Source organism: Ranitomeya variabilis, chromosome 4, assembly GCF_051348905.1.
Source record: "Ranitomeya variabilis isolate aRanVar5 chromosome 4, aRanVar5.hap1, whole genome shotgun sequence".
In the NCBI taxonomy this organism is placed as follows: Eukaryota; Metazoa; Chordata; class Amphibia; order Anura; family Dendrobatidae; genus Ranitomeya; species Ranitomeya variabilis.
The window spans coordinates 764,659,729-764,682,066 of NC_135235.1; the positions used below are offsets into that span (position 1 = coordinate 764,659,729).

Consider the following 22,338-nt stretch of genomic DNA (forward strand, 5'->3'; position numbering starts at 1 on the left):
CCATACCCCCACACACTATAATGCTCTCACAGTACCGCCATACCCCCACACACAGTATAATCTTCTCATAGTACCGCCATACCCCCACACACTATAATGCTCTCACAGTACCGCCATACCCCCACACACAGTATAATGTTCCTACAGCACCACCATACCCCCACACACAGTATAATATTCTCATAGTACCGCCATACCCACACACACAGTATAATGTTCTCTTAGTACCACCATACCCCCCACACAGTATAATGTTCTCATAGTACCACCATACCCCCACACAGTATAATGTTCTCATAGTACCGCCATACCCCCACACACAGTATAATGTTCTCATAGAACCGCCATACCCCCACACACAGTATAATGTTCTCACAGTACCGCCATACCCCCACATACAGTATAATGTTCCTACAGTACCGCCATACCCCCACACACAGTATAATCTTCTCATAGTACCGCCATACCCCCACACAGTATAATGTTCTCATAGTACCGCCATACCCCCACACACAGTATAATGTTCTCATAGTACCGCCATGCCCCCCACACACAGTATAATGTTCTCATAGTACCGCCATACCCCCACACACAGTATAATGTTCTCATAGTACCGCCATACCCCCACACACAGTATAATGTTCTCATAGTACCGCCATACCGCCACACACAGTATACTGTTCTCATAGTACCGCCATACCCCCACACACAGTATAATGTTCTCATAGTACCGCCATACCCCCACACACAGTATAATGTTCTCATAGTACCGCCATACCCCCCACAGTATAATGTTCTCATAGTACCGCCATACCCCCACACAGTATAATGTTCTCATAGTACCGCCATACCCCCACACACAGTATAATGTTCTCATAGTACCGCCATACCCCCACACAGTATAATGTTCTCATAGTACCGCCATACCCCCACACAGTATAATGCTCTCATAGTACCGCCATACCCCCACACACAGTATAATGTTCTCATAGTACTGCCATACCCCCACACACAGTATAATGTTCCTACAGTACAACCATACCCCCCCACAGTATAATGTTCTCATAGTACCGCCATACCCCCCCACAGTATAATGTTCTCATAGTACCGCCATACCCCCACACAGTATATTGTTCTCATAGTACCGCCATACCCCCACTCACAGTATAATGTTCTCATAGTACCGCCATACCCCCACACACAGTATAATGTTCCTACAGTACAACCATACTCCCCCACAGTATAATGTTCTCATAGTACCGTCATAACCCCACACACAGTATAATGTTCTCATAGTACCGCCATAACACCAAACACACAGTATAATGTTCTCATAGTACCGCCATACCCACACACACAGTATAATGTTCTCATAGTACCGCCATACCCCCACATACAGTATAATGTTCTCATAGTACCGTCATACCCCCACACACATTATAATGTTCCTACATTACCTCCATCCCACCACACACAGTATAATGTTCTCATAGTACCACCATAGCCCCACACACAGTATAATGTTCCTGCAGTACCGACATACCCCCACACACAGTATAATGTTCTCATAGTACCGCCATACCCCCACACACAGTATAATGTTCTCATAGTACCGCCATACCCCCACACAGTATAATGTTCCTACAGTACCGCCATACCCCCACACACAGTATAATGTTCCTATAGTACCGCCATAGCCCCACACACAGTATAATGTTCCTGAAGTACCGCCATACCCCCACATAAAGTATAATGTTCTCATAGTACCGTCATACCCCCACACACAGTATAATGTTCTCATAGTAACGCCATACCCCCACACACAGTATAATGTTCTCAAAGTACTGCCATACCCCCACACACAGTATAATGTTCCTACAGTACCGCCATACCCCCACACACAGTATAATGTTGTCATAGTACTGCCATAACAACACACACAGTATAATGTTCTCATAGTACCGCCATACCCCCACACACAGTATAATGTTCTCATAGTACCGCCATACCCCCACACACAGTATAATGTTCTCATAGTACTGCCATACCCCCACACACAGTATAATGTTCCTACAGTACTGCCATACCCCCACACACAGTATAATGTTCTCATAGTACTGCCATAACACCACACACCGTATATTGTTCTCATAGTACCGCCATACCCCCACACACAGTATAATGTTCTCATACTACCGCCATACCCACACACACACAGTATAATGTTCTCATAGTGCCGCCATACCCCCACTTACAGTATAATGTTCCTACAGTACCGCCATACCCCCACACACAGTATAATGTTCCTATAGTACCGCCATAGCCCCACACACAGTATAATGTTCCTGCAGTACCGCCATCCCACCACACACAGTATAATGTTCTCATAGTACCGCCATACCCCCACACACAGTATAATGTTCTCATAGTACCGCCATGCCCCCCACACACAGTATAATGTTCTCATAGTACCGCCATACCCCCACACACAGTATAATGTTCTCATAGTACCGCCATACCGCCACACACAGTATACTGTTCTCATAGTACCGCCATACCCCCACACACAGTATAATGTTCTCATAGTACCGCCATACCCCCACACACAGTATAATGTTCTCATAGTACCGCCATACCCCCCACAGTATAATGTTCTCATAGTACCGCCATACCCCCACACAGTATAATGTTCTCATAGTACCGCCATACCCCCACACACAGTATAATGTTCTCATAGTACCGCCATACCCCCACACAGTATAATGTTCTCATAGTACCGCCATACCCCCACACAGTATAATGCTCTCATAGTACCGCCATACCCCCACACACAGTATAATGTTCTCATAGTACTGCCATACCCCCACACACAGTATAATGTTCCTACAGTACAACCATACCCCCCCACAGTATAATGTTCTCATAGTACCGCCATACCCCCCCACAGTATAATGTTCTCATAGTACCGCCATACCCCCACACAGTATATTGTTCTCATAGTTCCGCCATACCCCCACTCACAGTATAATGTTCTCATAGTACCGCCATACCCCCACACACAGTATAATGTTCCTACAGTACAACCATACCCCCCCACAGTATAATGTTCTCATAGTACCGCCATACCCCCCCACAGTATAATGTTCTCATAGTACCGCCATACCCCCACACAGTATATTGTTCTCATAGTACCGCCATACCCCCACTCACAGTATAATGTTCTCATAGTACCGCCATACCCCCACACACAGTATAATGTTCCTACAGTACAACCATACTCCCCCACAGTATAATGTTCTCATAGTACCGCCATAACCCCACACACAGTATAATGTTCTCATAGTACCGCCATAACACCAAACACACAGTATAATGTTCTCATAGTACCGCCATACCCACACACACAGTATAATGTTCTCATAGTACCGCCATACCCCCACATACAGTATAATGTTCTCATAGTACCGTCATACCCCCACACACATTATAATGTTCCTACATTACCTCCATCCCACCACACACAGTATAATGTTCTCATAGTACCGCCATAGCCCCACACACAGTATAATGTTCCTGCAGTACCGACATACCCCCACACACAGTATAATGTTCTCATAGTACCGCCATACCCCCACACACAGTATAATGTTCTCATAGTACCGCCATACCCCCACACAGTATAATGTTCCTACATTACCGCCATACCCCCACACACAGTATAATGTTCCTATAGTACCGCCATAGCCCCACACACAGTATAATGTTCCTGCAGTACCGCCATACCCCCACATAAAGTATAATGTTCTCATAGTACCGTCATACCCCCACACACAGTATAATGTTCTCATAGTAACGCCATACCCCCACACACAGTATAATGTTCTCAAAGTACTGCCATACCCCCACACACAGTATAATGTTCCTACAGTATCGCCATACCCCCACACACAGTATAATGTTGTCATAGTACTGCCATAACAACACACACAGTATAATGTTCTCATAGTACCGCCATACCCCCACACACAGTATAATGTTCTCATAGTACCGCCATACCCCCACACACAGTATAATGTTCTCATAGTACTGCCATACCCCCACACACAGTATAATGTTCCTACAGTACTGCCATACCCCCACACACAGTATAATGTTCTCATAGTACTGCCATAACACCACACACCGTATATTGTTCTCATAGTACCGCCATACCCCCACACACAGTATAATGTTCTCATACTACCGCCATACCCACACACACACAGTATAATGTTCTCATAGTGCCGCCATACCCCCACTTACAGTATAATGTTCCTACAGTACCGCCATACCCCCACACACAGTATAATGTTCCTATAGTACCGCCATAGCCCCACACACAGTATAATGTTCCTGCAGTACCGCCATCCCACCACACACAGTATAATGTTCTCATAGTACCGCAATACCATCACACACAGTATAATGTTCCTACATTAACTCCATCCCACCACACACAGTATAATGTTCTCATAGTACCGCCATAGCCCCACACACAGTATAATATTCCTGCAGTACCGACATACCCCCACACACAGTATAATCTTTTCATAGTACCGCCATACCCCCACAGAGTATAATGTTCCTATAGTACCGCCATACCCCCACACACAGTATAATGTTCCTATAGTACCGCCATAGCCCCACACACAATATAATGTTCCTGCAGTACCGACATACCCCCACACACAGTATAATGTTCTCATAGTACCGCCATACCCCCACACACAGTATAATGTTCTCATAGTACCGCCATAACCCCACACACAGTATAATCTTCTCATAGTACCGCCATACCCCCACACAGTATAATGTTCCTACAGTACCGCCATACCCCCACACACAGTATAATGTTCCTACAGTACCGCCATACCCCCACACACAGTATAATGTTCTCATAGTACCGCCATACCCCCACACACAGTATAATGTTCTCATAGTACCGCCATACCCCCACACACAGTATAATGTTCTCATAGTACCGCCATACCCCCACATACAGTATAATGTTCTCATAGTACCGCCATCCCACCACACACAGTATAATGTTCTCATAGTACCGCCATACCCCCACACACAGTATAATGTTCCTACATCACCTCCATCCCACCACACACAGTATAATGTTCTCATAGTACCACCATACCCCCACACACAGTATAATGTTCTCATAGTACCGCCATACCCCCACACACAGTATAATGTTCCTACAGTACCTCCATACCCCCACACACAGTATAATGTTCCTACAGTACCGCCATACCCACACACACAGTATAATGATCCTACAGTACCGCCATACCCCCACACACAGTATAATGTTCTCATAGTACCGCCATACCCCCACACACAGTATAATGTTCCTACAATACCGCCATACCCCCACACACAGTATAATGTTCTCATAGTACCGCCATACCCCGACACACAGTATAATGTTCCTACAGTACCTCCATACCCCCAGACAGTATAATGTTCTCATAGTACCGCCATACCCCCACACACAGTATAATGTTCTCATAGTACCACCATACCCCCACACAGTATAATGTTCTCATAGTACCGCCATACCCCCACACACAGAATAATGTTCCTACAATACCGCCATACCCCCACACACAGTATAATGTTCTCATAGTACCGCCATACCCCCCACACAGTATAATGTTCTCATAGTACCACCATACCCCCACACAGTATAATGTTCTCATATTACCGCCATACCCCCACACACAGTATAATGTTCCTACATTACCGCCATCCCACCACACACAGTATAATGTTCTCATAGTACCGCCATACCCCCACATACAGTATAATGTTCTCATAGTACCGTCATACCCACACACACAGTATAATGTTCCTACAGTACCTCCATACCCCCAGACACAGTATAATGTTCTCATAGTACCGCCATACCCCCATACACAGTATAATGTTCTCATAGTACCGCCATACCCCCACACACAGTATAAAGTTCCCACATTACCATCATCCCACCAAACTTAGTATTTTGTTCCCACAATAGTGGCTAACCACAGACACAGGGCAGCGGGATACTCGGCATCGGGCGGTTGCTGTTAAAGGGGATGTCACGGTGGCTGCGACCCGGTCCGTTGCCCTGGGACTCACTGTAGCCCACTCGGTTGCTATGATGCCTATGAAGTGACAGGGCTCGGTGGGGTGTGGTATTGGTCACCCTCTCCTTCCCATCATCACAATTTCAGCGATATCCACATTCCCATGACGGTGATACCGCTGAATAGATTAGTGAATCAGGGAGTCGAAAGCTCCTGATCCACCATTCAGCCTTCACTTCTGAGTCTGAGACTCCGTGCACTGCAGGCACAATGACGTCACTACATCACACCTGTAGTACGGAGCCTCAGTACTCACACCGCACAGACCAGAGCAGCGCTCCTCAGGAACCGGGTTGGGTGAGTAGTGTGTGAGGTTTTTTTTCAAATATCAGGAATTGTGGGGGCATCATATTAAGAGAAGAGCTGTTGGGACTCTCATATTGAATGTGTGGCTGGTAGGGGCCATTATACTGGGGTTGTGGTGGACTGTAAATGCCTCCATACTGAGAGGGTTTTTTTATTTTGTGTAGCAGGTTGTGGTGGCCATAATTAGAGATGATCGAATATGTTTGGTAAATGATCGCCAAACATAAACTTGGCACGAATGTGGTACATTAGGATTCATAATCGGTAACACGAGCATTTTTCTTAAGATCGGAAAATGTCGATAACATTCGGTAAAAGATGTAATAGAAGCCGGCAATACATGTGCCGCATTCAGTAAAATCACAGCCACCAATGTGGGAGACTGGGGTTCAAATCCTGGCTCTGCCCTGTTGGACATAATAGACCAGTAGTGGTCCATAACACTATGGTGCCTACCTCAATAAACATGAGAGTGTCACGAGCAAAGAAAGCCATGCCAGCTCAGACGTCACCTGGATTAACAAGGTCCGAATCGGATGTCGAGGAACCAGGACAATCTGATGATAAATGGGCTACTAGACCAAACCATACATGGACAAGGCAAGAGGGAATGGGAGCCTGTGAAGAGATTTGCAGAGGGGAGAAGCGGAGGAGTAGCGAGGAGAGAGCTGAATTAGTCGGGCAGCAGAGTTAAGGATGGACTGGAGAGGTGCAAGGGTTTTAGCAGGGAGGCCGCAGAAAACTATGTTGAAGTAGTTGAAGCGGGAGATCATTACACATCCTGCATCTCATAGTCCAGTGCCCATACACCCATCATACAAATCCTCCATCCCATAGTCCAGTGCCCATATACCCATCATACATATCCTCCATCCCATAGTCCAGTGCCCATATACCCATCATACATCCTCCATCCCATAGTCCAGTGCCCATATACCTATCATACATATTCTCCATCTCATAGTCCAGGACCCATTTACCCATCACACATCCTCCATCCCATAGTCCAGTGCCCATATGCCCATCATACATATCATCTGTCCCATAGTCCAGTGCCCATATACAAATCATACACATCCTCCATCCCATAGTCCCGTGCCCATATACCTATCATACATATTCTCCATCCCATAGTCCAGGGCCCATTTACCCATCACACATCCTCCATCCCATAGTCCTGTGTCCATATACCCATCACACATCCTCCATCCCATAGTCCAGTGCCCATATACCCAGCACACATCCTCCATCCCATAGTCCAGTGCCCATATACCCATCATACATCCTCCATCCCATAGTCCAGTGCCCATATACCCATCATACATCCCCTCCATCCCATAGTCCAGTGCCCATATACCCATCATACATCTCCTCCATCCCATTGCCCAGTGCCAATATACCCATCATACATCCTCCATAGTCCCGTGCCCATATACCCATCATACATATCCTCCATTTCTTAGTCCAGTGCCTATATTCTCATCACACATCCTCCATCCCATAGTCCAGTGCCCATATACCCATCATACATATCCTCCATCCCATAGTCCAGTGCCCATATACCCATCATACATCTCCTCCATCCCATAGTCCCGTGCCCATATGCCCATCATACATATCCTCCATTTCATAGTCCAGTGCCCATATACCCATCACACATTCTCCATCCCATAGTCCAGTGCCCATATACCTATCATGCATCCTCCATCCCATACTCCCGTGCCCATATACCCATCACACATCCTCCATTCCATAGTCCAGTGCCCATATACCCATCACACATTCTCCATCCCATAGTCCAGTGCCCATATACCCATCACACATTCTCCATCCCATAGTCCAGTGCCCATATACCCATCACATATCCTCCATCCCATAGTCCTGTGCCCATATACCCATCACACATCCTCCATCCCATAGTCCCGTGCCCATATACCCATCACACATCCTCCATCCCATAGTCCCGTGCCCATATACCCATCACACATCCTCCATCCCATAGTCCAGTGCCCATATAACCATCACACATCCTCCTTCCCATAGTCCAGTGCCCATATACCCATCACACATCCTCCATCCCATAGTCCAGTGCCCATATACCCATCACACATCCTCCATCCCATAGTCCCGTGCCCATATACCCATCACACATCCTCCATCCCATAGTCCCGTGCCCATATACCCATCACACATCCTCCATCCCATAGTCCAGTGCCCATATACCCATCACACATCCTCCATCCCATAGTCCCGTGCCCATATACCCATCACACATCCTCCATCCCATAGTCCAGTGCCCATATACCCATCATACATACATACACTAAGCTTTATATATATAGATTTTTTTCTCTACGTTGGAGGGCCCAATTCCAGCTGTTGCTGTCGGACCTGTGATTTCTATCTCCTCCACTGTGTACAGGATAATAGAGTATAATAAAGTAGTTATGGACGAGACGTAAATAACATTGTGCAGTGACTCTGCTTTCCATATAGTCATGGATATTTCTTGTGTCTGACACTATGATGTTTTTCACTTTAACCCTTTGTTAAACCCCTCTGATCAGTGCGATCACACAACATACAAGCCTCTGATGGCTCGGGTGATGCCCTGTACTACTGTAGTGCCGTCTATCATCACTGCTGTCAGTGTAATACTAACGGCCCCATACACATGAGATAAGAGTTGGTGAACTGTCATTTGGCAGACGGCCATCTCTCCCGACTCCCCCATACACACAAATATTCCAGCTTTCCTGGGGTCTGTATGACAGAGTCTCCTCCAGACTCCTCTAGTGGAGGATTATCTACAGGAAGAACAAACGGATTATCCTCTGAAATTCAGGATGTCAGATCCTTCTCTGCCCTGACATCATCTGTTGGGAGGCCCCCAAATACATTATATGGTCGTCCAAACCCCCGAAATCAGTGATTTCATGGAACTTTAGTCTAATGTGTATGGGGTCGTTAAAACACAACTTATTGGACGCCGCTTCTGGCCTAATAGACCTTCATACATTGCAGCCCAGACACCATTATTAGGCATGTAAGTATTGTAATAACTAGGCCGCCCCATACTATCGAGTACTTGGGGGCGGGGGGCATTCAGCCAAACTCTGTCAGACCTGAGATCTAACGTGATAGAAGATTACAGTGCGGGGAAGACGGGAAACCTTCATATAGACGGCCGGTGGTGATGGAGTCAGTGACCGACTCTGGCCACATATGTCTCTAGAGCCGTAGTAGAAGATGAAGATGTCGTCCTCATCATGAAGTAGTTATTTCTCATGTCGTGTAATGAATATCTCCTGCAGTATTGCTAATGCCGATTCCAGGGTCGGTAAATGAGACGAGAATTAGCGTTATGGAAGATGAGTCTATGAGGAACGTATTCAGCTGCCGACTCCGAGGAAGAAACTGCTTGTTGTCTGTGGCCTAAATATATAGGATTTATTAGTAGATGTAAAGAAGGAAACTAAATACTGTAAAATAATAAATCTCCTCATATGTTTCCCTTATTATCTCCAGTAATTGTATTATTACACAGGATTCTTATGATGTTACATCGGCTCATCTTCTCATTCAGGTCTCTACAATATCGGATCCTCTCAGTGAAGATCTTCTACAAAAGAGAATTTTCCTGATTTACCCATCAAAGATGGATATGGACAGAGACAAGATGGCGGAGAGGATATTACACCTCACCCTAGAGATCCTCTTCCGGCTTACTGGAGAGGTGAGAGATTCTGATGACGTCACGTTACATCATTCTTATCTATGGGAATAACAGATGGACAGAACTGGAGAGGTGAGGACTCTGGAAATGTCTGTAGTGAGATTTATTAATGTGTCTCTCCATTACCAGGATTACACAGTGGTGAAGAAGACCTCTAGTGATCGCTGTCAGGACCCTGTGTCTGAGGGATGTGGAAGACCCCTGAGCCCAATCACGAGGCCTCCACCTCACCCCCTGATCCATGAGGACATCAATGACCAGAAGATCCTAGAACTCATCTACAAGATGATTGAGCTGCTGACTGGAGAGGTGACACTGCTGGGAATGCTGGGACATTATACAGTAACACTATGAAGGGATCGGGGGATGACGGTATCATTGTATGTGTCAGGTTCCTATAAGGTGTCAGGATGTCGCTGTCTATTTCTCCATGGAGGAGTGGGAGTATTTAGAAGGACACAGAGATCTGTACAAGAACGCCATAATGGAGGTTCCCCAGCCCCTCACATCTCCAGGTAATAGACAGGACTAAATACACACGGCCTATAATTATCTGTATGTAAAGAATGAATTCACTCCCTGTATGTGTTTCCTCCAGATCTATCCAGTAAGAGGACAACACCAGAGAGATGTCCCCGTCCTCTTCTTCCACAGGACTGTAACCAAGAAGATCCCAGTGCTCCTCAGGATCATCAGGTAGATGGAGAGAAGGTGTCAGGAGATCTCCCCTATGATGTGTAGACGCCGGTGAAGGTCTTGTGCTCAGTCTTGTTTTGTCCACCAGTATTATATGTTTTATACTTGTGTAATGAGAACGGTGGAGATGGCAGGATTAGAGCTGATCATAGATGGGACTTCTCCATCTGTCGGTGACTTTTATAATATTTGTTTCAGGGTGAAGATCTGACCCATATTAATACTACAGAGACATATGTGAGGGGGGATGAGTGGTGTAAAGAGGAGATTCCCACATATGGCTACCCAGGTGAGTAGTAACCACTAAATGCAGAGAAGTCACAGATTCTTCTCATCACCGGCTGTGGCTGTGGTGTAGTCCGGCCATATTACCATAATCACCATTTTACCTCTAGACCACAACATTCTCCTCCAACCAAAACTGTTCAAATGACTTTGGGCATTGAAAGCCCTTTTCTATAGAACTTACAACCTGGTAGATCCACCTACCCCCTGGGATTAGGAGACGCTGTTACCTGCCCAGATCTGTAAACTATAAAGCCAAATGACAGCGTACGTAGAATGTGCTGACAAGATAGAAAATCACCTGAAGAAAAATATTCTGATGGGCCTGAAAGAGAAAGCGGAGGGTGATGATGCTGTTGGCTTCCTAGATCCCTGAGATCTTATCGGATGAATCTCCCTTCTCTCCCTTCTGTGCTGCTGAATGTGATCATATGGTCCCTACAAGACCAGGTCCAGTCTTTCTGGCCAAACTTCACTTTTATGATCGACAACATTAAATTGAAGTCATTGTTATGGGGGACTTCAACTACCCTGAAATAGATTGGGGAACAGAAACCTGCAGTTCCAGCAAAGGTAATCGATTTTTGACAACTATGAGAGACAATTACCTTTCACAACTGGTTCAGGACCCAACAGGAAGGGGTTGTGGTGGTTGACCAATGAAGACTTGCCTTGTTTGGTCGATCTTATTTTTAAAGTGTGTGGCAAAGTCCTCAGTAGAGATGAGGGGGCAGTGGGGGGCGGAGGAGGGAGTTAAAGGTTTTGAATAACTGTTTGGGGTTGTAGGATAGGGAAGATACGAGGGTTGTGAAGTAGACCTGTTTAGCAGAGGTGAGAGCAGATTTAAAAGCGAGTATTGCCTGTTGCCTTCTCACAATCCCCTACATACGATTGTACACTACTCTCTGGGCACACGGCAGTGTTCAGAAGGGAAGGAGCGCCATTTAGCTGTTTGAATGCAGATCTAGCTGGAATAGTTTGCAGACACAATGTATTGGGAGTAATGTTCGTGGTTAACTGGCAGCTCAAAAGATCTCCACCATGAACATGCTTGGCATTATCTTCTCTGCTTTCCATATCCTAAGGATTGCCTTGCTCATCGCCCTTTAACACCATTACATGGATCTGGACTTACACTGGGACCCCTAGGCTTGGACCATAGTGTTACTTTTTTTCTTTATTTTTTTATATAGTGCTAACATATTCCGCAGCGCTTTACAAACATTATCATCGCTGTCCCTGTTGGGGCTCACAATCTAAATTCCCTATCAGTATGTCTTTGGAATGTGGGAGGAAACCGGAGTACCCGGAGGAAACCCACGCAAACACGGAGAGAACATACAAACTCTTTGCAGATGTTGTCCTTGGTGGGGTTTGAACCCAGGACTCCAGCGCTGCAAGCCTGCTGTGCTAACCACTGCGCCACCATGCTGCCCATGTGTTACCTGCTATTCTGTCATATTGGATGTATGGACAGAATGCAGAATCAGAAGACACGAGCAGTCAACAGGCCACGGTCACAACAGGAAACAAATACACAAGCCGCAAGCGGAGCACAGAGGACTGAACCAGAGGAGAACAACGCTGTTTCTGGCAGATTCCGGCCATGTGCTTTGAGCTTTAGTAGGGTGTGGTACTTTCCAATTGGCTGAAGTAGGGAGCAGATTACTCCAGCTGGACAGCAGGAACAGATCCCAGATGAGATTGGACACACCATATGCAGAAGCCCTAATATGACTAAATGACAGAAAACCAGAATAGTCGAAATCCTCATAAAGTGATTCCATTTTATAAACTAACTAGATGGTGGCCCGATTGTAACGTATCGGGTATTCTAGAATATGCATGTCCACGTAATATATTGCCCAGCGACGTAGTATAATGCCCAGTCCACGTAATATATTGCCCAGCCGACGTAGTATATTGCCCAGCCGACGTAGTATACTGCCCAGCCACGTAGTATACTGCCCAGCCACGTAGTATACTGCCCAGCAACGTAGTATACTGCCCAGCAACGTAGTATACTGCCCAGCCACGTAGTATACTGCCCAGCCACGTAGTATACCGCCCAGCCACGTAGTATATTGCCCAGCCACGTAGTATATTGCCCAGTCACGTAGTATACAGCACAGAGCCACATAGTATATTGCACAGCGACGTAGTATACAGCACAGAGCCACATAGTATACTCCACAGCGACGTAGTATACAGCACAGAGCCACATAGTATACTGCACAGCGACGTAGTATACAGCACAGAGTCACATAGTATACTGCACAGCGACGTAGTACACAGCACAGAGCCACGTAGTATATTGCCCAGTGACGTAGTATATTGCCCAGCAACGTAGTATATTACCCAGCCACGTATGTCCCAGGTTAAAAAATAAAAAATAAACATACTCACCTAACGATCCGAGGGCCCCTTGTAGTTTAACATACTCACCATTCTTGTCGCTGCTCCTCAGCATCCCGTCTCTCCGCCTCCTGGGATCCAACGGCGCTGTGCCGATGGGCGCGCGGCTGCTGCCATCTTCCGTTCCCAGGATGCTTTGCGAAATTACCCAGATGACTTAGCGGTCTCGCGAGACCGCTAGGTCTTCTGTGAAATTTCACAATGCATCGCTGGGAAAGGAAGATGGCGGCAGGCGCGAGCGGACAACGGAGGGGGAGTATAGCAGGTTTATAGTTTTTTTACATTACTTTTTTACTATTGATGCATAGGCAGCATCAATAGGAAAAGGTTGGGGACACACAGGGTTAATAGTGACGGTAACGGAGTGCGTTACCCGCGGCATAACGCGGTCTGTTACCGCCGGCATTAACCCTGTGTTAGCGGTGACCGGAGGGGAGTATGGAGCGGGCGGCGGGGACAGTGACTGCGGGGAGCATGGAGCGGAGCGCCGGGGACACTGCGGGGAGTATGGAGCGGAGCGCCGGGGACACTGCGGGGATTATGGACCAGAGCGACGGGAACACTGCTTGGAGTATGGAGCGGAGCGCCGGGGACACTGCGGGGAGTATGGACCGGAGCGCCGGGGACACTGCGGGGAGTATGGACCGGAGCGCCGGGGACACTGACTGCGGGGAGTATGGACCGGAGCGCCGGGGACACTGACTGTGGGGAGTATAGACCGGAGCGCCGGGGACCCTGACTGCGGGGAGTATAGACCGGAGCGCCGGGGACACTGACTGCGGGGAGTATAGACTGGAGCGCCGGGGACACTGACTGCAGGGAGTATAGACTGGAACGCCGGGGACACTGACTGCGGGGAGTATAGACCGGAGCGCCGGGGACACTGACTGCGGGGAGTATAGACCGGAGCGCCGGGGACACTGACTGCGGGGAGTATAGACCGGAGCGCCGGGGACACTGACTGCGGGGAGTATGGACCGGAGCGCCGGGGACACTGACTGCGGGGAGTATACACTGGAGCGCCGGGGACACTGACTGCGGGGAGTATGGACCGGAGCGCCGGGGACACTGACTGCGGGAAGTATGGAGCGGAGCGCCGGGGACACTGCGGGGAGTATGGACCGGAGCGCCGGGGACACTGACTGCGGGGAGTATAGACTGGAGCGCCGGGGACACTGACTGCGGGGAGTATAGACCGGAGCGCCGGGGACACTGACTGCGGGGAGTATGGACCGGAGCGCCGGGGACACTGACTGCGGGGAGTATAGACCGGAGCGCCGGGGACACTGACTGCGGGGAGTATAGACCGGAGCGCCGGGGACACTGACTGCGGGGAGTATAGACCGGAGCGCCGGGGACACTGACTGCGGGGAGTATAGACCGGAGCGCCGGGGACACTGACTGCGGGGAGTATAGACCGGAGCGCCGGGGACACTGACTGCGGGGAGTATACACTGGAGCGCCGGGGACACTGACTGCGGGGAGTATGGACCAGAGCATCGAGGACACTGACTGCGGGAAGTATGGAGCGGAGCGCCAGGGACACTGCGGGGAGTATGGAGCGGAGCGCCGGGGACAGTGACTGCGGGAAGCATGGAGCGGAGCGCCGCGCCGGGGACACTGAGGGGAGTATGGAGCGGAGCGCCGGGGACACTGACGGCGGGGAGAGGGGAGTATTGAGCGGATCGCCGGGGACACTGACTGCGGGGAGTAAGGAGCGGCCATTTTCTTCCATTCTGTGCCCGTCGCTGATTGGTCGCGGCAGCCATGACAGGCAGCTGGCGAGACCAATCAGCAAATGAATAACCGTGACAGAAGCACAGACAGACGGAAGTGACCCTTAGACAATTATATAGTAGATTCACTGAGGGTTATAATCTATACATATGTGGTCAAAATTGTTGGTAATTCTCGTTTAATGACAGAAGAAAACACAATGGTCACAAAAATAACTTGAATCTGACAAAAGTAATAATAAATATAAGATCTATGAAAATGAACAAGTGAAAGTCAGACATTGCTTTTCAACTATGCTTCCACAGAATGTAAAAAGATAAAACTCATGAAATAGGCCTGGACAGAAATGATGTTACCCCTGAAAATAATGTGACAAAAGGGACATGTTATATCGCGGTGTGTCCACTAACTACCATCAGAGAGGTCTACAGTGTTAGAATCCGTGAGTGGCCGATATATAGGGCTACAGACACTGTGCTGTTTGGTGACATGGTGTGTGTCAGACTCAACATAGACCAGAAGAAGTGAAGGAAAGGGTTGTCTGAGGAGATTAGAAAGAAAATTATAGACAAACATGTTAAAGGTAATAGTTATAAGACCATCTCCAAGCAGCTTGATGTTCCTGTGACTACAGTTGCACATATTATTCAGAAATGTAAGATCTATGAGACTGTAGCCAACCTCCCTGGACACAGGAGGAAAATTGATGACAAATCAAAGAGACGGATAATACGAATGGTAACAAAAGAGCCCAGAAAAACTTCTAAACAGATTAAATGTCAACTTCAAGCTCAAGGAACATCAGTGTCAGATCGCACCATCCTTCGTTGTATGAGCCAAAGTGGTCTTCATGGGAGACAACCAAGGAGGACACCAATGTTGAAAAAAAAATCAAAAAAGCCAGACTGGAATTTGCCAAATTACATGTTGACAAGCCACAAAGTTTCTGGGAGAATGTCCTATGGACAGATGAGACAAAAATGGAACTTTTTGTTAAGGTAGATCGGCTCTATGTTCAGATGGAAAAATGAAGCATATCAAGAAAAGAACACTGTCCCTACTGTAAAACATGGAGGAGGCTCTGTTATGTTCTGGGGCTGCTTTGCTGCATCTGGCACAAGGTGTCTAGAATCTGTGCAGGGTTCAATGAAATCTCAAGACTATCAAGAGATTCTACGGAGAAATGTGCTGCCCAGTGTCAGAAAGCTTGGTCTCAGTCGCAGGTTATGGGTCTTGCAACAGGATAATGACCCAAAACACAGCTAAAAACACCCAAGAATGGCTAAGAGGGAAACATTGGACTATTCTGAAGTGGCCTTCTATGAGCCCTGACCTAAATCCTATTGAGCATCTTTGGAAAGAGCTGAAACATGCCGTCTGAAAAAGGCAACCTTCAGACACGAGACAACTGGAGCAGTTTGCTCTTGAGGAGTGGCCAAAATACCTGTCGAGAGGAGCAGAAGTCTCATTGACAGTTACAGGAATCGTTTGATTGCACTGATTGCCTCAAAAGGTTGTGCAGCAAAATATTAACCCTTTCACGCCAGAGCCTGTTTTTGCCAATTTTTTTCAATTCTGACCAGTGTCACTTAATGAGGTCATAACTCTAAAACGCTTCAATGAATCCTGGTGATTCTGAGACTGTTTTCTTTTGACATATTGTACTTTATGATAGCGGTAATATTTCTTTGATATTACTTGCGTTTATATGTTAACCCCTTAATCCCGTATGACGTACTATCCCGTCAAGGTGACCTGGGACTTAATTCCCGGTGACGGGATAGTACGTCATACGCGATCGGCCGCGCTCACGGGGGGAGCGCGGCCGATCGCGGCCGGGTGTCGGCTGCATATCGCAGCTGACATCCGGCACTATGTGCCAGGAGCGGTCACGGACCGCCCCCGGCACATTAACCCCCGGCACACCGCGATCAAACATGATCGCGGTGTACCGGCGGTACAGGGAAGCATCGCGCAGGGAGGGGGCTCCCTGCGGGCTTCCCTGAGACGATCGGTACAAGGTGATGTACTCACCTCGTACCGAACGTCTTCTCCCTGCAGGCCCCGGATCCAAAATGGCCGAGGGGCTGTATCCGGGTCCTGCAGGGAGCACTTCCGGGTCGGAGCAGGCTGCAGATGAAAGCTGCAGCCTGCTCCGATGAAAGTATGATCGCAGATCTGATAGAGTGCTGTGCACACTATCAGATCTGCGATCTGTGATGTCCCCCCCTGGGACAAAGTAAAAAAGTAAAAAAAAAAATGTCCACATGTGTAAAAAAAAAATAAAAAATTCCTAAATAAATAATAATAAAAAAAAAAATATTATTCCCATAAATACATTTCTTTATCTAAAAAAAACAAACAAAAACAATAAAAGTACACATATTTAGTATCGCCGCGTCCGTAACGACCCAACCTATAAAACTGGTCCACTAGTTAACCCCTTCAGTAAACACCGTAAGAAAAAAAAAAAAAAAACGAGGCAAAAAACAACGCTTTATTACCATACCGCCGAACAAAAAGTGGAATAACACGCGATCAAAAAGACGGATATAAATAACCATGTTACCGCTGAAAACGTCATCTTGTCCCGCAAAAAACGAGCCGCCATACAGCATCATCAGCAAAAAAATAAAAAAGTTATATTCCTCAGAATAAAGCGATGCCAAAATAATTATTTTTTCTATAAAATAGTTTTTATCGTATAAAAGCGTCAAAACATAAAAAAATGATATAAATGAGGTATCGCTGTAATCGTACTGACCCGACGAATAAAACTGCTTTATCAATTTTACCAAGCGCAGAACGGTATAAACGCCCCCCCAAAAGAAATTCATGAATAGCTGGTTTTTGGTTATTCTGCCTCACAAAAATCGGAATAAAAAGTGATAAAAAATGGTCACGTGTCCGAAAATGTTACCAATAAAAACGTCAACTCGTCCCGCAAAAAACAAGACCTCACATGACTCTGTGGACCAAAATGTGGAAAAATTATAGGTCTCAAAATGTGGAGACGCAAAAACTTTTTTGCTATAAAAAGCGTCTTTTAGTCTGGTTTCACACTTGCGTTTTTATCTGCATGCGTTTTTTAAAAAAACCGCATGTGTGAAAAAATGCATGTAAACGCGGTAAAACGCATGCGTTTTTATAGAAAAACACAAGAAAACAAGAAAAAAACAAAAAACCCTAACCCTACCCCTAACCTGAAATACGTGGCACTGAAATATACGTTTATATACGTATATAAGTGCCACGATATTTCAGTGGCCACGTATTTAAGTGCCACGTATTTAAGTGCCACGTATTTAAGTGCCACGTATTTAAGTGCCACGTATTTAAGTGCCACGTATTTAAGTGCCACGTATTTACGTGCCACGTATTTACGTGCCACGTATTTACGTGCCACGTATTTACCAGTGCCTGAAATACGTGGCACTGAAATACGTGGCACTGAAATATCGTGGCACTGAAATATCGTGGCACTGAAATACGTGGCACTTAAATACGTGGCACTTAAATACATGGCTCTTAAATACGTGGCACTTATATACGTGGCACTTATATACGTGGCACTTATGACTGTCAGAAAATGTTCAGTAAACGGTTAGGGGTGAGGTTAGGGGTAGGGTTTCAGGTAGAATTGGGGAGTTTCCACTGTTCAGGCACATCAGGGGCTCTCCAAACGCGACATGGCGTCCAATCTCAATTCCAGCCAATTCTGCGTTGAAAAAGTAAAACAGTGCTCCTTCCCTTCCGAGCTCTCCCGTGCGTCCAAAAAGGGGTTTACCCCAATATATGGGGTATCAGCGTACTAGGGACAAATTGAACAACAACTTCTGGGGTCCAAGTTCTCTTGTTATCCTTGGGAAAATAAAAATTTGGGGGGCTAAAAATCATTTTTGTGGGAAAAAAAATATGTTTTATTTTCACGGCTCTGCGTTGTAAACTGTAGTGAAACACTTGGGGGTTCAAAGTTCTCACAACACATCTAGATAAGTTCCTTGGGAGGTCTAGTTTCCAATATGGGGTCACTTGTGGGGGGTTTGTACTTTTTGGGTACATCGGGGGCTCTGCAAATGCAACGTGACGCCTGCAGACCAATCCATTTAAGTCTGCATTCCAAATGGCGCTCCTTCCCTTCCGAGCTCTGTCATGCGCCCAAACAGTGGTTCCCCCCCACATAGGGGGTATCAGCGTACTCAGGACAAATTGGACAACAACTTTTAGGGTCCAATTTATCCTGATACCCTTGTGAAAATACAAAACTGGGGGCTAAAAAATCATTTTTGTGAAAAAGAAAAATAATTTTTATTTTCACGGCTCTGCGTTATAAACTGTAGTGAAACACTTGGGGGTTCAAAGTTCTCACAACACATCTAGATAAGTTCCTTGGGGGGTCTAGTTTCCAATATGGGGTCACTTGTGGGGGGGTTTGTACTGTTTGGGTACATCAGGGGCTCTGCAAATGCAACGTGACGCCTGCAGACCAATCCATTTAAGTCTGCATTCCAAATGGCGCTCCTTCCCTTCCGAGCTCTGTCATGCGCCCAAACAGTGGTCCCTCCCCACAAATGGGGTATCAGCGTACTCCAGACAAATTGGACAACAACTTTTGGGGTCCAATTTATCCTGATACCCTTGTGAAAATACAAAACTGGGGGCTAAAAAATCATTTTTGTGAAAAAAAAAAATAATTTTTATTTTCACGGCTCTGCGTTATAAACTGTAGTGAAACACTTGGGGGTTCAAAGCTCTCAAAACACATCTAGATAAGTTCCTTAGGGGGTCTACTTTCCAAAATGGTGTCACTTGTGGGGTTTTTTAATGTTTAGGCACATCAGGGGCTCTCCAAATGCAACATGGCATCCCATCTTAATTCCAGTCAATTTTGCATTGAAAAGTCAAATAGCGCTCCTTCCCTTCCGAGCTCTGCTATGCACCCAAACAGTGGTTTACCCCCACATATGGGGTATCGTCGTACTCAGGACAAATTGCACAACAACTTTTGTGGTCTAATTTCTTCTCTTACCCTTGGGGAAATAAAAAAAATGGGGGTGAAAAGATCATTTTTGTGAAAAAATATGATTTTTTATTTTTACGGCTCTGCATTATAAACTTCTGTGAAGCACTTGTTGGGTCAAAGTGCTCAACACACATCTAGATAAGTTCCTTAAGGGGTCTACTTTCCAAAATGGTGTCACTCGTGGGGGGTTTCAATGTTTAGGCACATTAGGGGCTCTCCAAACGCAACATGGCGTCCCATCTCAATTCCAGTCAATTTTGCATTGAAAAGTCAAATGGCGCTCCTTCCCTTCTGAGCTCTGCCCTGCGCCCAAACAATGGTTTACACCCACATATGGGGTATCAGTGTACTCAGGACAAACTGCACAACAATTTTTGGGGTCCAATTTCTTCTCTTACCCTTGGGAAAATAAAAAATTGGGGGTGAAAAGATCATTTTTGTGAAAAAATATGATTTTTTATTTTTACGGCTCTGCATTATAAACTTCTGTGAAGCACTTGTTGGGTCAAAGTGCTCAACACACATCTAGATAAGTTCCTTAAGGGGTCTACTTTCCAAAATGGTGTCACTTGTTAGGGGTTTCAATGTTTAGGCACATCAAGGGCTCTCTAAATGCAACATGGCGTCCCATCTCAATTCCAGTCAATTTTGCATTGAAAAGTCAAATGGCGCTCCTTCCCTTCCGAGCTCTGCCCTGCGCCCAAACAATGGTTTACACCCACATATGGGGTATCAGCGTACTCAGGACAAATTGCACAACAATTTCTGGGGTCCAATTTCTTCTCTCACCCTTGGGAAAATAAAAAATTGGGGGTGAAAAGATAATTTTTGTGAAAAAATATGATTTTTTATTTTTACGGCTCTGCATTATAAACTTCTGTAAAGCACTTGTTGGGTCAAAGTGCTCACCACACATCTAGATAAGTTCCTTAGGGGGTCTACTTTCCAAAATGGTGTCACTTGTTAGGGGTTTCAATGTTTAGGCACATCAGGGGCTCTCCAAATGCAACATGGCGTCCCATCTCAATTCCAGTCAATTTTGCATTGAAAAGTCAAATGGCGCTCCTTTGCTTCCAAGCTCTGCCATGCGCCCAAACTGTGGTTTACCCCCACATATGGGGTATCAGCGTACTCAGGACAAATTGTACAACAACTTTTGGGGTCTATTTTCTCCTGTTACCCTTGGTAAAATAAAACAAATTGGAGCTGAAATAAATTTTGTGTGAAAAAAAGTTAAATGTTCATTTTTATTTAAACATTCCAAAAATTCCTGTGAAACACCTGAAGGGTTAATAAACTTCTTGAAAGTGGTTTTGAGTACCTTGAGGGGTGCAGTTTTTAGAATGGTGTCACACTTGGGTATTTTCTATCATATAGACCCGTCAAAATGACTTCAAATGAGATGTGGTCCCTAAAAAAAAATGGTGTTGTAAAAATGAGAAATTGCTGGTCAACTTTTAACCCTTATAACTCCGTCACAAAAAAAAATTTTGGTTCCAAAATTGTGCTGATGTAAAGTAGACATGTGGGAAATGTTATTTATTAAGCATTTTGTGTGACATATGTCTGTGATTTAAGGGCATAAAAATTCAAAGTTGGAAAATTGCGAAATTTTCAAAATTTTCGCCAAATATTCGTTTTTTTCACAAATAAACGCAAGTTATATCGAAGAAATTTTACGACTAACATGAAGTACAATATGTCACAAGAAAACAATGTCAGAATCGCCAAGATCCGTTGAAGCGTTCCAGAGTTATAACCTCATAAAGGGACAGTGGTCAGAATTGTAAAAATTGGCCCGGTCATTAACGTGCAAACCACCCTCGGGGCTTAAGGGGTTAAAAAAAAATGGAAATTTGGCGAACATTTTGAAAATTTCACAATTTTCAAAATTTTAATTTTTATGCTCTTAAATCAGAGGGATATGTCACATAAAATAGTTAATAAATAACATTTCCCAC

General features: G+C 45.9%; 1 protein-coding gene across 1 annotated transcript in view; it reads left to right on the plus strand.

Annotated features, from left to right (window-relative positions):
- Positions 1–22,338, plus strand: part of LOC143766866 (uncharacterized) — a 54,522-nt gene that overhangs the window by 5,284 nt on the left and 26,900 nt on the right. Inside the window, exons 2-6 of the mRNA XM_077254860.1 lie at positions 10,072–10,221; positions 10,351–10,530; positions 10,613–10,736; positions 10,820–10,917; positions 11,116–11,206. Of these exons, the coding sequence (XP_077110975.1) occupies positions 10,144–10,221; positions 10,351–10,530; positions 10,613–10,736; positions 10,820–10,917; positions 11,116–11,206 (571 nt within the window). The 5' untranslated portion in view covers positions 10,072–10,143. The remainder of the gene's footprint in view (positions 1–10,071; positions 10,222–10,350; positions 10,531–10,612; positions 10,737–10,819; positions 10,918–11,115; positions 11,207–22,338) is intronic.